This window comes from Rana temporaria, chromosome 4, assembly GCF_905171775.1.
Source record: "Rana temporaria chromosome 4, aRanTem1.1, whole genome shotgun sequence".
Classification (NCBI taxonomy): Eukaryota; Metazoa; Chordata; class Amphibia; order Anura; family Ranidae; genus Rana; species Rana temporaria.
Window position 1 is genome coordinate 371,175,001 of NC_053492.1, and position 17,288 is coordinate 371,192,288.

Consider the following 17,288-nt stretch of genomic DNA (forward strand, 5'->3'; position numbering starts at 1 on the left):
TAAAATGCAAGCACATAGTGCCCCTTTCCCTCATCAAAAAATCATAGTGCCCCTTTCCCTCATTAATGCACCAAAAAAAAAAAAACACCTGTTAAAATGAGTTAGAAAACATACCCAACTTACCCCAAATTCTGCAGTGGAGAGAGTGACAACAAAATCCATCTGGTAAAGTCCTGGGATCACTCAGTATCCCAAGTCTCAAGACAGTTCTGCACTATTGGAGCAGCTTCTTGTAAGATTTGGAATCGTGAGCATTCCCAAATCTTGCCAGAAGGATTGTGACATCAACCTGGCCCAAGGGACACACAAACAGCAATTGGGGGTATGGTAGGTATTTTCTAATTTCTATTTATGGGTGTTTTTCTTTTACAACATTAATATGTCAATTTTAAATGGAGGGGAGTGGGCACTATGTAATATGCAGACCCTGAAGTCCAAGGTAAGCTAAAGTAATGTTTAGGAGACTCAAATACAGAATATGGAGTAAGCAGACTTACAGGTTCTGATTTGGCTCCAGATCGCTGTACAGGAACAGGTTTGGGACCTGGAACTTTTGGGGGAGGTCTGTGGGGTAACAATACAGCTTCTGCTTCTTGGGAGTTTGTCTGTGCTGTTTTCACAGATAAAGATTTAGGTTCTCCTTTTTGGAAACTTTTGTTGCGATGTAGATTATTTTTTACTTCCCCTTCTGGTTGTTCTATAATAAAAATACAAATCGATTAAAACATTAAAACTTTAAAGGGTGGAACATACATATGGAAGCATCCACATTGTAAAGATTATGGGCTAGATTCATAAAGGAGTTACGTCGGCGTAACTCCGAATGCGGGCCGTCTCATCTCGGCGCCTGATTCATAGAATCAGATACGCCTCAATGTTGCCTAGATACGAGCGGCGTAAGTCTCCTACGCCGTCGTATCTTAGGGTGCATATTTACGCTGGCCGCTAGGTGGCGCTTCCATTGATTTCCACGTAGAATATGCAAATGAGCTAGATACGCCGATTCAGAAACGTACGTGCGCCCGGCGCATTGTTTTACGTCGTTTACGCAAGGCTTTTTCCGGCGTAAAGTTACCCCTGCTATATGAGGCGTAGCCAATGTTAAGTATGGACGTCGGGACAGCGTCGAATTTTGCGTTGTTTGCGTAAGTCGTACGCGAATAAGGCTGTGCGTAAGTTACGTTCACGTCGAAAGCATTGACTATTTGCGGCGTGATTTCGAGCATGCGCACTGGGATACTTTCACGGACGGCGCATGCGCCGTTCGTTAAAAGCGTCAATTACATGGGGTCACAATTAATTAGCATACATCACGCCCCCTACCAGCCTATTTTGAATTAGGCAGACTTACGCCGGTCCATATACGCTACGCCGCAAATTCTTTCAGAATACGGGACTGGCCTCTCAAAGTTATGGCAGCGTGGCGTATATGAGATACGCTACGCCCGCCTAAAGATAGGCGATTCTTACTGAATCTAGCCCTATGTGTGTACAAACCCACCAACATCATTTGTGTACTCTATGTTCCCCTCACACTGCTGTAAATACTAGGCTCCTTTCACATGTACGAATCCTGTGAGGATCCGTACCTTTATCATCCGCTTGCTCAGCAGGGATCGCTTCGTTGATCTCTGCTGAGCCGGCAGATGACAGGGCGGTCCCTGAACACTGTGCAGGGACACACTGTGCAGGGACCACCCTGTTAGATCTCCGCTCTCCTCTATGTGGGGATCGGATGAACACGGACCGTCTGTCCATGTTCATCTGATCCCATCCGCAGATGGATGTAAAAATAGGATTTTCCTCCGTCTGTAGAATCAGAGCATAGCAGGGACCGATTGTTCATCCGCCGTCACCAGCTATCCCATAGGGATACATGTATGTCTGTATTTCATTTGAAAGCGAATGGATGAAATACGGACATACGGTCCACAGGTGTGAAAGGGCCCTTAGTTTCACTATTTTTTGGAAAATTGTGTCAAGTCTGACTGCTGCTGTCCTCTTCTGGGACAGTGTACATATGAATGAAAGAAAGGCAGCTTTCAGAGTTCCATCTAATGTCTTATACCCCTGGCATCAGGAACTTCTCACTATTGCTGGAATTGTGAAGTACAGTACATAACATAGGTGCAATATTGCGTGTAATATCAATTCTGTTATTACAGGATGTTCTGCAGTATTATAAGAGAAACAATGGCTACACCTGCAAGGACCACCATAAAAAATTGTATTTTACGAAATGATGTGCTAGAAGTACAGTTCCACCTTTAAAAAATGAATTAAAATTTTAATAAACAGATCAAACAAATCTCACCTTTTTTGGAATCCATTAACCATTTAATAGCTTCCTCCGCTTCTTGTGCATTAGTCGTTTTAATTTGTTTTACATTGTAAGGTTTGCTTATCCCAGTTTTGTCTTGAGGCTTAAAAAACAGAATATAGTATAAATCTAATGATATGTGATAAGAGCCATCCTTATTAAAATGCCTACTATAACTGAAAAGTAAATTGCATGAAATCATTAAGTTATCATTAAGTTATCTTACCCATGAGCATCTTTATCCAAATCTTACAAAATCTGCATCATTTTTATGCACATGAATCAGAGGTTTTCATTTTGTAAAAGGCACAAAACATTGACTCAAAAGGGATTCGATTTAGTTTTTTTATGGAACATGTATGCTTGAATGTGCTCAAAGGCTTCATGTACACTGCTGCTGCTAAACGGACGTTCACACTACCGCGACTTGGGATCCGACTCGTGCTGCCCCAAGTCGCGCGACATGAGAAATTCAATTGAAGTGAATGAGAGCCGTCTTAATGTACACTACTGAAGTCGCTTCGACTTCAGAAAAGGTTCCTGTACTACTTCAAGGCGACTTCTAGGCAACGTGTACCCATAGATTTCAGTGGAAGATGCCTCCAAGTCGGATCACTGTCTTAACTGAAGCAACTTTACAGGAAGAGAAAATTTACTCAGGCAAACCCCTCCCTCCCACAAAGCTGATTATTCTGTGATTGGCCACAGCCAAAGTCGCCTGTTCTGGAGGCAACTTTAATGCTGCGTACACACCATCACTTTATGTGATGAAAAAAACGACGTTTTTAAAAACGTCACTTTAAATGATCGTGTGTGGGGGAAAACGTCGTTTTATGTCTTATGAAAAACGACAAAAAAATTTTGAAACATGCTTCAATTTTATGTGTCGTTTTTCAAAACGTCGTTTTTTACTTCACAGAAATTGACCATGTGTAGCAAAAAACGACGTTTAAAACAACGTTTTTACACCCGCGCATGCCCAGAAGCTAGTTATGAAGCAAGCTTCAATGGAAAAACGTGGTGAACGTAACCGCGCTTTGCTAGAGCATTGTGAAAAAACGATGGTGTGTAGGCAACTTCATCTTTGAAAATTATGTTTCAAAAATGTCGTTTTATTTCATGATTTAAAACGTCGTTTTTTTTCATCACAAAAAACGACCGTCTGTACGCGGCATAAGTCACGTTGTAAGTTGCTCTAGGTCGTGCTGAAGTTGCCTTGCAAAGTTGCGCTGTAAGTCGGGTTGCCCCTGTGTGAACCGGCACTTAGGAGCAGTTGGACATTTTTTTCAACTGCTCCTGAACTCTCCTTTATGTTATCTTATGAGTACATGTACACAGAGTCGTGTATAGTCGTCTATAGGCAGTTGAGTTTAGAGGCCTTTGTTGGAACGCAAAAAAATGGGTTCAGAAGCTGAGTTTAGGGGCATTTCAAGTGCCAAACGCTTCTAAACGCAGTTACTTGCGTTTAGTCACGTTTCGTTTACAGGCGTTTTTCATTTCTGCCAATTTAAAAAAAAAAAATTAAAAAAACTTCTAAACGCAAACGCGGCAAAACGCTGTTAATGGCGGCATGTAAACGCAGCAAAACGGTCGTTTTAAACGTGGGTTACTATCTGTCAAGTTAAATCGTTCAGGAGAAGTTGTAAAGACGTCCCTTGTACATGAAGCCTGAAACTTTCTTCTGATTAAAAAAGTAAAGCCCATCTCCACAAAGAAAAGAACCAGGCAATTAGACTCATGTGAGATTCTGAACATTCAGAGAAAAATTATAATTCTCCAAAACCCCTTTATCCTTGTAATGGTTATTTTCTCTTAATTCCTATCCCACCGACACCTTGCCATACCACTAAACACAGTACAACCCACTCTGCTGGATTATTCTTTTTCTGAGAAACAGTTTGGCTTTGGGACAGTACACCCCTGAATCACACAGGAATGCAGTTTGTGTTCCTGTGTGATTCCTGTACGACTTGGTGCGGTGCGATTTTCACTTAGTCGTTTAAATGGGCTGAAACTGCACTGAATCGCACCGAAAGTAGTTCATGCACTACTTTTCAAAAACCCACTGCATCGGATCGCATAGTACTGCGGTACAATGCGATCCAGTGCAGGCAAACACACTGCATCTGCAATCTGCGTTTGGGGTGTGCTTGGTGCTAAATTATGAATGCCGCATAAGCTGGAAAAGCCAATCTCCTGCAGAAACCAGTGAGAAAGGTGCAGGCTGCCAAAAGTGCTCATCAGAAGCCATACATATAGAAAATCAAAGAAGCGCCACACTTCTGTCCAGTCAACCTAGTGTAGACTTGAAAACAGCCTCAGCCTATGAGTATCCACCAAAGCCATGCCCCCTGGAGCTTAATGATAAGGTAGGTTACCCTATCATTAAGCTCCAGTGGATGGCGCAAAACATCTCAGGGGTCATGTCTTTGGAGAAGACTCATGGGCTGAAGCCATTTTAAAGTCTACATTAAATTGGCTGGACGGGAGCGTGGTGCATTTGGGGTGTTAGGATTATACTGACACCCTAAGAAGATCGAACATGGTGTAGGGAATACGGGTTTGCCGCACTGCATTCCGTTGTAAACAAGCCCAGTGATAAAGGTCTGAAAAACCCTTAAGCACAAGGGCTTTGTATGTGAAAAAGTAGTCACAAGTTTGTCATTAGTAACCAATAATAAATGTCCTACATGTAAAAAGACGATAAAAGTGGTTGTAAAGCCTGTTACACCACTTGTACCTACAGTTAAGCCTATAATAAGGCTTATCTGTAGGTACTGTAAATATCTCCTAAACCTGCATGGTTTAGGAGATATTTACCATATACGCTTGCGCCGACATCATCAGCGCATGCGTACTGAAGAAATGGCACGCTCGTGGCGTTACTTCAGTAGCGTGCAGTGACCGGCGGCTGTCGTGCGCATGAGAGTGAAGTCATCGCAGCCAATCACATCGCCGGAGCCCGCGAACCCAGAAGTAACTCTGGGAGACATGTCGCCGGTCACAGTAGTGTGTGGGGCCACTGCAACAGCTTTGATCGAAGGCAAGTATTTCATAATGAGCCAGTATGCAATGCATACTCGCTCATTATGCCTTTGTCTTTTTTTTTTTTCGCGTTTACAACCACTTTAATGTTCATTTGTTTGCGAGTCATAGAAAGTGACTTGGTTAGCGTTAGGTATGGGAAAAAAAGTTTACATTTAAAGTAATAATAGAATCTATTCAAATATATATTCTTAACTCAGAAAAGTAACATCTATTGCTCTCAGCCTCCTCAAAATCTCCAAACACATTATGAAATGATTTGATAAAACAGATTACAGGGCCATTAAGTAGTGACGGTATATGGATTATTTCTGGAGAATAAGAAAAAAATGTATTTTCACTTTAAACACTGAATCTAATCTAATCTCTGACACTAAATCAACCCAATAAAGTCCACACTTGTCTCCATGTGCCAGAAGATTTAGAACTAAAGCACAATGTCTCAGACTGCACTTCAACAGCATCTAGATCTTGGAACTAGACAATATTCAAATATTCAGAGGTCTGCATTTTAATATTTGACATGTCTGACTATATTTACACCCATACTGCATGTTATTACTGTGATATAACTCTTTCTTCTATAAGGCCCTAATAATGCCCCAATAAAAACACAGATTCTTTGCTATTTACTGAATTGTGGACATGGTACTTGTAAATCTGAATAACTACAAGATTTTGACTTACAGGATGCTGGGGAGCTCCAGGAAGAAGCTTCAATGGTTGTGGAATGGATCCTGGAATGTTACTTTCTATAAAGCATAAAATTAAAATTTCATTGTTTAAAAGATAACACAAAACATTAAAAATAGGCCACATATTCTTAATAAAGAACCTGAGTACAAAGCTAATTAGACCATTAGTGACTCTCACTAGTGTTCCAAATAATAGGAGAACGAGGACAACAGTAGAAGAACAAATATTAACTATAGTCATTTCATGCTTACCTGGCTCCATGCTCCAGTGCTGGGTCTTTACCTCTGTGTTCCTGCTAGCACCACTGAGGGGGTGCAGTTTTAAGGAGCTTTCAGGTGTGTTGCTCGTTGATCAAGCAAGGTGTCCACACACTAGGAGCTGGACCCCCCCAGTGCTTCGTGGATTTCCACATCAATCCTCTATGCTCCTCTGTGATGCTTGTACCTCCTTTAATATTCAGTGCATCCTGCTACGGTGATCCCTGTGCTCTGCAGCCTGTGTCCTCTGTACCTGTGACACAGCACACTCCAGCCTAAATTCTGTTCCTGTGACCCATGTATACTTACATCTTGGTCCTGTTACTGCTGTAAACTTTAGGGTGCATCCTGCTCCTGTGATCCCTGTATATTCCAGCCTGCATCCTACTCCTGTGACCCTGTTAACTTAAGCCTGTACCCTGTGCACTCCAGCCTGCATTCAGTGTCTTTCTGTAATCCTGTGCACTCCAGTGAGTTTATTGGGTTCCCACGTGACCTTCCCAGAACCCCCTGTGCAGCTAAGACTCTCCTTCCTGTGTTCCGATGTTTCATGTGCCCCTCTCTGCCTATGGCTGTACTTATTCCATGGTTCTGGAGCCCCTGCATTACAAACAACGGCTCAAGTCAGAGTCAGAGGGCTGCAAACTGGGAGTGGGCAGTAGCGAAACATATCACCCCTTGCGGGGTGCTCTGGTGCCCCCTTAGATTATGTGTCTTGGCCCTTCTAAGGGCTCACACCTGTTACGGAACCATGAACCAGACGTACAACAAGAGATAAGTGAAAATAAGAAGGCTTTATTGAAAATCAAGCTGTAACGCAAAAGTCCAACGGATGGTGAAACCAGAGGTCAGGAACCAGAAGAGTAGTCAGACGAAGCCAGGATCAGGAACCAGCAGGGAAGTCAGACGAAGCCAGGATCAGGAACCAGCAGAGAAGTCAGACGAAGCCAGGATCGGAACCAGAAGCAGCAGCAGTCTTAGAAGCATGTGCACACAGGGGGACCAAGCAAGGAACTGAAGTCACAGACCTCCTATATATGTGAGCCAGGTATCCAGCTCCTCCCAGTGGGAAGGAGGAGCCGCAGGGTGGGAGGCTACAAGAGACCTAGAAACCAAGATGGCCGCCAGCACATGTCAAACGAAGGAGACAGGAGAGAGGTAAGACCATGACAGTACCTCCCCCTCAAGGGCCCCTCCTCCGCGGTGCAAAAAACGGTTTCTGAGGGAAGCGTGCGTGGAAGGCTCGGAGCAAGGCAGGAGCATGGACATCTGCGGAGGGAACCCAGGAACGCTCCTCAGGACCATAACCACGCCAGTGGACCAAAAACTGCACCCGACCGCGAACCAGGCGTGAGTCCAGGATATTGCTCACCTCATACTCCTCGTGATTGCCCACTTGGACCGGACGAGGCCGAGGAACCGAGGAAGTGAAGCGATTGCACACCAGTGGCTTCAACAGGGAGACATGAAACACGTTGGAGATCCGCATGCCAGGTGGAAGCGCAAGGGCATAGGCTACCGGGTTTACCCTGCGAAGCACTCGGAAGGGACCAACAAAGCGAGGAGCCAGCTTGGGAGTGGGCACTCGAAGGTTGAGGTTGCGGGTGGACAACCATACACGGTCTCCGACCTGGTAGGAAGGAGCTGGCGCTCGTCTGCGATCAGCCTGGAGTTTCTGGCGCTGCGCAGAGACCTCAAGGGACCTCTGGATCTGTACCCAAGAGGCACGTAGAGCAGAAAGGTGATCCTCCACAGCCGGAATATCCTGGGGAGAGAATGCCTCCGGTAACACGGCAGGTTGGAACCCATAATTGGCCATGAAGGGAGACGTCCCAGAGGAAGAGTTCACAGCCGTGTTCCTGGCAAACTCAGCCCAAGGCAGGAGGTCAACCCAATTGTCCTGGTGATCGGAGACATAGCAACGAAGGAATTGCTCCAAGGCCTGATTGGATCGTTCTGCGGCCCCATTGGACTGAGGGTGGTAGGCCGAGGAGAAGGAGAGATGAATCCCCAACTGGGAGCAAAAGGCGCGCCAGAACCTGGACACAAACTGACTCCCCCGATCCGACACTATCTCTTTGGGCAAACCGTGCAACCGGAAGACCTCCCGGGCAAAAATCGTGGCCAACTCTTGTGCAGAGGGTAACTTCTTGAGAGGAACACCGTGGCACATTTTGGAAAACCGATCCACAATCATGAGAATGACCGTATGGCCTCGGGATGCAGGGAGGTCCACAATGAAATCCATCCCCAGGTGTGACCATGGGCGCTCCCCGGTGGCTATGGGTTGCAGCAGGCCCAACGGAAGGTGCCGAGGGGACTTACTTTGGGCACAAACAGAGCATGCCGCTACATATGCGGCGATGTCGGAACGTAGGGAAGGCCACCAGAACAGACGTGAAACAGCCCAGGACAGCTGATTCTTACCAGGATGCCCCGCGGTCTTGGAGTTATGGTAGGTTCGCAACAACCGAGTGCGCAACTCCTCAGGCACAAAACATCTGCCGTTGGGTGTCCCAGAGGGAGCACCAGACTGAGCCGCCAAAATCTGCTCACCAAGGGGAGAGGTCAGGCTGGTGCGAATGGCGGCCAGGATCTGATTCGGAGGTATGACCGAAGTCGGTATAGATTCCTCCCTGGACAGCTCGGAGTACTGCCGTGATAAGGCATCCGCCCTGATGTTCTTGGAACCAGGTAGGTAGGAGACCACGTAATTAAAACGTGACAAGAACAGAGCCCATCTGGCCTGACGTGGTGTCAATCTCTTGGCCTCAGAAAGGTAGGTCAGATTCTTGTGGTCCGTCAGGATGAGAACCGGAACCACCGAGCCCTCGAGCAAGTGCCTCCACTCTTTGAGAGCCTGCACTATGGCCAATAACTCCCTGTCACCAATCTGATAGTTGCACTCCGCGGATGACAGTTTCCGGGAGTAAAACCCACAAGGAAGCAGCGGACCCTCTGGTGTCCTACGCTGAGACAGAAGGGCGCCTACTCCCGTCTCGGACGCGTCCACCTCGAGGACAAAGGGCAACCCAGGGTTGGGATGAGACAGAATCGGAGCTGACACAAAGGCGGATTTTAGGGCCTCAAAAGCCCGGATGGCCTCGAGCGGCCAGACCTGGGAATTACTGCCCTTCCTGGTCAGATCCGTGAGAGGCTTGGCCAGCATGGAGAAGTCCCTGATGAACTTCCGATAATAATTGGCGAAGCCCAAAAAACGCTGCAAGGAACGAAGACCACTGGGCTGAGGCCACTGTAAGACAGCCGAAACCTTCTCAGGATCCATGGAGAACCCCTCAGCGGAAATGATGTAACCTAGGAAGGTTACCTGGGATCGGTGAAATTCGCATTTCTCAAGCTTACCGAACAGCTTGTTCTCTCGTAACCGTTGCAACACTCGTTTGACATCCAGAATGTGGGCCTCCCTGGATTCAGAATATACCAAGATGTCATCCAAATAGACCACCACACACTGCTGCAACAGGTCACGGAAAACATCGTTGATGAATTCCTGAAAGACTGCGGGCGCATTGCACAACCCAAAGGGCATAACCAAGGATTCATAATGACCGGTCCTGGTGTTAAAGGCGGTCTTCCACTCATCGCCCGCCTTGATCCTTACCAGGTTATATGCCGCCCTCAGGTCGAGTTTGGTAAAGACCGTGGCCCCTTTAAGGCGATCGAACAGCTCGGAAATCAAGGGTATCGGGTAAGCGTTCTTGATCGTGATGCGATTGAGACCCCTGTAATCGATGCAAGGCCTCAACTCACCGCCCTTCTTTTTCACAAAGAAAAATCCAGCCCCTGCCGGGGACGAGGATTTGCGAATGTGACCACGGGACAGCGCCTCCATCACGTACTCCTCCATGGCCTCATTCTCCGCAACCGACAGTGGATAGACCTTGCCGCGAGGAGGAACGGCACCAGGTTGTAACTCAATGGCACAATCATATGGGCGGTGCGGAGGTAGGGCAACTGCGCGTACCTTATCGAATACATCCCGGTACTGCTCGTATTCAGGAGGCAACAGAGAGTCCGAGGAAGTACACAGCAACTTGACAGGCCCATGGATGCACTTAGCCCCACACTGTGGTGACCATGAGAGGATCTCGGCCGATCTCCAGTCAAAAGTCGGATTATGCTTCTGGAGCCAGGGGTACCCCAAGACCACCGAGTAGTGTGGAGACGAAATAACTTGGAAGCAGACTGACTCTCTGTGAGCGGCACCAATGGCTACCCCCACTGGAAGGGTCTCATGAGTCACGTGTGACGGTTGGAGGGGTCTGCCGTCTATCGCCTCTAGAGCCAGCGGGGAACCTCGAGCCTGTAGAGGAATGGAATTGGCGGCAGCGAACTCACTATCAATGAAAAAACCACCAGCACCAGAGTCCACCAACGCCTGGGTCGTCACCGAGCCCCCGACCCAGGAGAGGACAACAGTGATCAGTGGTTTATCAACACGGGAAACCGGGGACGAGGAGACTCCACCCAAGATCTGCCCCCGACAGGATCTCAGGTGCGAGCGTTTCCCGGACGGTTCGGACATGCCAACCGAAAATGCCCATCGAGACCACAGTACATGCATCGGCCCTCGCGTCTCCGGAGTACCCTCTCCCCCTCGGACAAGCGAGCAAACCCCAGCTGCGAGGGTTCACCCCCAGACAAGTCAACCCCAGGAGGCGTGGGAGGAGAGGGAGGCACGGGTGGGACAGCAAACTTAGGCGCCAAACTGTTAGGAGGCCTCCGCAGGCACTCCTTAAAGGAAGGTCTCTCCCTGAGTCTGGTGTCAATCAAAATCAGGAAAGAAATAAGAGCCTCGAGCTCCACTGGTAGGTCCTTAGCTGCAACCTCATCCTTCAAGGCATCCGAGAGACCATGAGAGAAAGCAGCGACCAGGGCCTCATTATTCCAACCTACCTCTGCTGCCAGGGTACGAAACTCAATGGCGTATTCGGCTACGGATCGTGAACCCTGTCTGACGGACATAAGGAGCTTCGCAGCAGAGGCGGCGCGAGCCGGCACATCGAATACCTTCCGAAGAGAAGCAACAAAACCGGAAAACTCGGCAACCACCGGATTGTTGTTCTCCCATAAAGGACTGGCCCAGGACAAGGCCTTGTCAGAGAGCAGCGAGATCAAGAACCCCACCTTTGATCTCTCAGTGGGAAAGGCATGTGGCAGCAACTCGAAATAAATGCCCACTTGGTTAAGGAAACCTCGGCACTGAGTTGGCTCTCCCCCAAATCGCTGTGGAAGGGGGGCAGAACCGGACATACCCCGAAACACCGCAGGCGCAACATCAGGTGTCGGGGTAGACTCTGGCGCAACAACCGGAGCGGCAGTAGGAGCGAGCCCAGGAGCGACAACCGACCCATCGGCAACGGGAGCGACATGAACCGTGCGTTCAAGCAGGGTTTGCAACGCCACGGCGAACTGACCCAACAGGGACTCCAGCTGATCAAGTCTGGCAACCAGCGTGGGTAGCGAGGATGGCTCTGTACCGTCAAAATTCATGGCTTGGTCCTAATGTTACGGAACCATGAACCAGACGTACAACAAGAGATAAGTGAAAATAAGAAGGCTTTATTGAAAATCAAGCTGTAACGCAAAAGTCCAACGGATGGTGAAACCAGAGGTCAGGAACCAGAAGAGTAGTCAGACGAAGCCAGGATCAGGAACCAGCAGGGAAGTCAGACGAAGCCAGGATCAGGAACCAGCAGAGAAGTCAGACGAAGCCAGGATCGGAACCAGAAGCAGCAGCAGTCTTAGAAGCATGTGCACACAGGGGGACCAAGCAAGGAACTGAAGTCACAGACCTCCTATATATGTGAGCCAGGTATCCAGCTCCTCCCAGTGGGAAGGAGGAGCCGCAGGGTGGGAGGCTACAAGAGACCTAGAAACCAAGATGGCCGCCAGCACATGTCAAACGAAGGAGACAGGAGAGAGGTAAGACCATGACAACACCTTTGCTAAATGAGTCACACTGAGTCCTAGTCCTATTGAGCCACCAAACTTCTTTGTTACTCCACTGGTGCTCTGTATCTCCTCCTTTGCCCACACCACGGCCTAGCCCTAACTGCTTCAAACAAATCATGGCTAGCCAGTATGTCCCCTACTGGGAATGGACTCTCATCTGTGACAATTCACTGGTCCCTTGAATGTAAAATGTTCATGACATTCATATAACCGTGCAAAAAAGGTTGATGTTCAATGATTCTGCATGTCATGTAATTTGAATATACATATAGGTCCTCTTACTTGGAGGTGGTGGTCTTTGTGGTGGGCGTGTACGAGGCCGATTAGGAACAGACAGTGATCTACTTGGTGACCGAGAACGTACTTCCCCAGCATCTTCAAGTTCTTTCTTTAGGGCCAACAAATCTGTATCATCTGGAAATAAAACATATTTATAAACACAGTTCAAAATTGAAATGATTCTATGCATCAAGGTAAAAAACCTTCATTATGCAGACCACCCCCCCCCAGTACTTATCGGAACCCAATCTTGATCCAGAGATTTGCACAAAAGCAGTTGTTCTCCTGGCTCTCTGCCTCCTCATTGGCTCAGGCACATCAGCGGGAGCCATTGGCTCCTGCTGTTGTCAATCACAGCCAGTGGGGAGGGAGCGGGGGTGGGGTCAAGCCCAACTGTGTGTGTCTTATGGACACACAGAGTGGGGCTCGGGAGCAAGCATGCATGGGTGCCCCCATAGCAAGCAGGGGCACTCAGCTCGGCGGGGGGGGGGGGGGAGCCAGGAGCAATGGCAGGGTACCAGAGACTAAGAGAGCAGGTGCTGCTCTGTGGAAAACCTTTAGCATCACTTTAAATTATAGCACATGCAATAAAGGTATTATAAGTTCCAAAAATGATACATAGCTTACTTATGTATGTAACACAGTGACTAATGCATAATATAATCCATGTTTTTCAAATATAGAACGGTTTCTCATTATATAGAATCATATTCTGGGCAACTAAATAGTTTAAGGCTGGCCATACATGGTCGAATTTCAAAATAATTTTATTTAAAAGAAATCAGAAATTTGGTGCGTTTTGTGATCCGATGGTGCCACCATTCCTGTTGCTACAGAAAATAATTTTTGTAGATGGGAATCTTCTTTTCGGGAATTTTATTTTCTTACACATGCGCATTTCTTTTTCAATTACATTTCTCGCATGATTCTCCTATCATTGATTATAAAATCGTTCGTTTTCAAAAAATTTCCAATGTGCCCGATTACTTAAAATTCGATGACCGCAAGAAAATTGACTGTTGCTGCAGCCCATTAATGGTACAAAATTCGAACGAAAATCTGTCCCATGTATGATCTGCCTGAGTTCTCTACTGCATGAGAGAGTCTTTGTGGCAAAACACAAAAATGTTGCTTTCCTATGATTTGCTTCCAGAGTTAGAGACTTTTTTATGTAAATGAGTCTACAATATACTAGTATTAGAGGAAAAAAATCTGTATATTTGAACTATACCAGTCTTGAATTGTATTTATTGGAATCCCTCCTTGAACTATGCATAGAAAATGCAGCCACCTGTTGGAACCAAAATCTCATATCTTCAGTTGTGATAAGCTAGATATAATAATATATTTTTTTATTATAAACAGACTTTCATTTTAGAATCACTGTTAACTAATCTTGCATTTATTATATTCATGGCCAAGTTGTATACATTTTGTTCATATGCCATAGTTTTACAATAGTAGCCTACAATTGCAAACGGCAACAGTGTCCTACATTTCAAGATTGAAAGAATTGACGTGTAGAGAAATAAATATTACAACAACCCTTTGCTTTTACCTTTAAATGAATGCGGCTTCTTAGGACTCATATAAGAAGCTTTAGTTGATGATGATGATGTGGATGTTGCAGGCAGCTGTTCATTCCCCAGAGACATGCCATCACTTGCTGCTGACCTGTCAGTTATTAGATAGTGAGGCATAACTTCATCAGAGTCATCTTCCAATATATCACCTGTAGAAATTCAAAAAAATGTTCGACTATATAGCAGGAATGTTATAATATAATATATGAACCAAACAAAATAAAGGTAGTTATTCCAAAAATACCTAAGGGCAAAAGACTACAAAGTTCCAAATGAAGATCTCATCACCTAATAGCATAGAGGGCGATGAGTTTCTTTTGGTCCCATTAATTGCACTATATGGTCACTCTCCCTGTCATGTAGTCCTACTCTATTTGAAAGCTCAACATGTTGTCTGGAGGAGGACGTTTTCTAAATCTGTATTGTTCAGATGGTGCACAAATATGTGTTACAAAGGACAAGTATTATAATTTTCAAATAACACCATGCAAAATACAGTACAATTGGGTAATTTACTAAAGGAGTTACTAAAGGAGTTAGAAACCTTCACTCAATAAATGGTGGCAGTGTTCACTCTGAATGCCCAAGCACTTGTTGCAACCAAGGTATGAAGAATACCATCTCTGAACGCACAACACATCGAACCTTGAAGCAGATACAGCAGCAGAAGACCACACCGGGTGCCACTTCTGTCAGCTAAGAAGAGGAAACTGAGGCTATAATTCGCACAGGCTCACCAAAATTGGACTATAGAAGATTGGAAAAACGTTGCCTGGTCTGATGAGTCTTGATTTCAGCTGCAACATTCAGATGGTGGCGTCAGAATTTGGCATAAACTACATGAAAGCATGGATCCATCCTGCCTTGTATCAACGGTTCAGGCTGGTGGTGTAATGGTGTGGGGGATACTTTCATGGCACACTTTGGGCCCCTTTAATACCAATTGGGCATCATTTAAACACCACAGCCTACCTGGGTATTGTTGCTGACCATGTTCATCCCTTTATGACTACAGTGTACCCATCTTCTGATGGCTACTTCCAGCAGGATAATACACCATGTCACAAAGCTCAAATCATCTCAAACTGGTTTCTTGAATAATACAAGTTCACTATACTGCAATGGCCTCCACAGTCACCAGATCTCAATCCAATAGCAAACATTCGCATCATGTATGTGCAGCCAACAAATCTGCAGCAGCTGCGTGGTGCCATCATGTCAATATGGACCAAAATCTCTGTGGAATGTTTCCAACTTGCTGAATCTATGCCACAAAGAATTAGGGTAGTTCTGAAGGCAAAAGGAGGTCCAACCCGGTACTAGCAAGTTATACCTAATAAAGTGGTCAGTGAATGTATATACAAGTACAGAGATATTGGGTCAGGAACATGTAACCCTCTTTCACCTACTGGTGGCAGAGCTCTGGCAGTATGTTCTTTCACCAGCCAACAGCAGGTGCCTATCTGCAAACCAAAACATTATTTTGCATTTGTATCTGGCTTCTGCTGGAAAGCTAAATATCTGTTATTCGTTAAGCTGGGCGTTTTAAGCTTAAACCAGTTTTGCTGCTATGGCTACCTAGTTAACTTACAGTTGTGCTCATAAGTTTACATACCCTGGCAGAATTTATGATTTCTCTGCCATTTTTCAGAGAATATGAATGATTAAACAAAAATGGTTAGTGTTTGGCTGAAGCCATTAATTATTAATCAACTGTGTTTTTTTGTAATCGATTAATTTCGATTAATTATAACGCACATACAGATCCAACTACTTTAAGCTGATCTCCTCCTTGCAGGCTGATTCCCAGTGCAGCTACCAACCACTGGAAAAATGGATAGCAGGATACAAAAAAACACACAAAGGCAACGCTCAATGGGAATAGCATTAAAACTTGTATAGTCTTCAAGTAGGTAACAAAATAAATATTGCACTGGAGATAAAAATCGATGTAGCTACATAAACTGTAAAAATGGTGCGAGTAATACCAAACGGTACCAAAAGTAGTCATAAAAACATGTAGCCAAGTATGATACTGGTATAAAAATGTGTACAACGATGCCACTGCTGAATCCAGATGAGGAGAGGTTAACATCAGTCCGTCGGCATGTAGATGTCCAGTGAATAGAACTATCACAACTTCCAGTGGATAGTTGTAGAATCCCAGGTTGATAGAGGGAAGTGTAACAGCTCTTGCGTGTGGCAGATAGTAAGGTCCCGCCATCATGCAGATATGAAGGCACAACAAAGGAGCCCTTCAGATGGACACGGCAAGCCCTGCCGGTGTCCGTGACGTCACCGGATCTCCGACGGAACTCCCCGAAGGCCCGGAAGCCGGCGGAGAGGTGAGTACCAATCAAAATAATTTTGATCGATCAACATTTTTTAAGATTAATCGATTAATTAATAGTTAATTTCCACAGCCCTACTCTTTTTAAATCATAATCACAACAGAAACTACCAAATGGCCCTGATCAAAAGTTTACATACCCTGGTGATTTTGGCCTGATAACATGCACACATGTTGACACAAAGGGGTTTGAATGACTATTAAAGGTAACAATCCTCACCTGTGATCTGTTTGCTTGTAATTAGTGTGTGTATAAAAGGCCAATGCATTTCTGTACTCCTGACAGACCCTTGCATCTTTCATCCAGTGCTGCACTGACATTTCTGGATTCTGAGTCATGGGGAAAGCAAAAGAATTGTCAAAGGATCTGCAGGAAAAGGTAGTTGAACTGTATAAAACAGGAAAGGGATATAAAAAGATATCCGAGGAATTGAAAATGCCAATCAGCCGTGTTCAAACTCTAATCAAGAAGTGGAAAATTAGGGGTTCTGTTGAAACCAAACCACGGTCAGGTAAAACAACTAACATTTTAGCCACAACTACCCGGAAAATTGTTTGGGATGCAAAGAAAACCCCACACATAACTTCAGAGGACTCTCTGAAAGAAAAGTTTGTGTTATCATTCATATTCTATGAAAAATGGTAAAGAAATCAAATTCTGCCAAGCTATGTAAACTTGAGCACAACCGTATACTCTACTCAGCCAGTCCCTGTTTCTAGAGTTTTCTAGGACATAGCAAACATATACTGTACATCAATCTTATTTGTTGTATTGTTTAGTA

At 45.6% G+C, this 17,288-nt stretch overlaps 1 protein-coding gene across 2 annotated transcripts in view; it reads right to left on the reverse strand.

Annotated features, from left to right (window-relative positions):
* The window catches only part of SYNJ2 (synaptojanin 2), a 206,682-nt gene that overhangs the window by 7,075 nt on the left and 182,319 nt on the right, over window positions 1-17,288 (reverse strand). For both annotated transcript variants that reach the window (XM_040350954.1, XM_040350955.1), the window contains exons 22-26: window positions 14,132-14,305; window positions 12,577-12,708; window positions 6,053-6,117; window positions 2,315-2,423; window positions 498-697 (exon numbers count right to left, since the gene is read on the reverse strand). In XM_040350954.1, coding sequence (XP_040206888.1) covers window positions 498-697; window positions 2,315-2,423; window positions 6,053-6,117; window positions 12,577-12,708; window positions 14,132-14,305 — 680 coding nt within the window. The remainder of the gene's footprint in view (window positions 1-497; window positions 698-2,314; window positions 2,424-6,052; window positions 6,118-12,576; window positions 12,709-14,131; window positions 14,306-17,288) is intronic.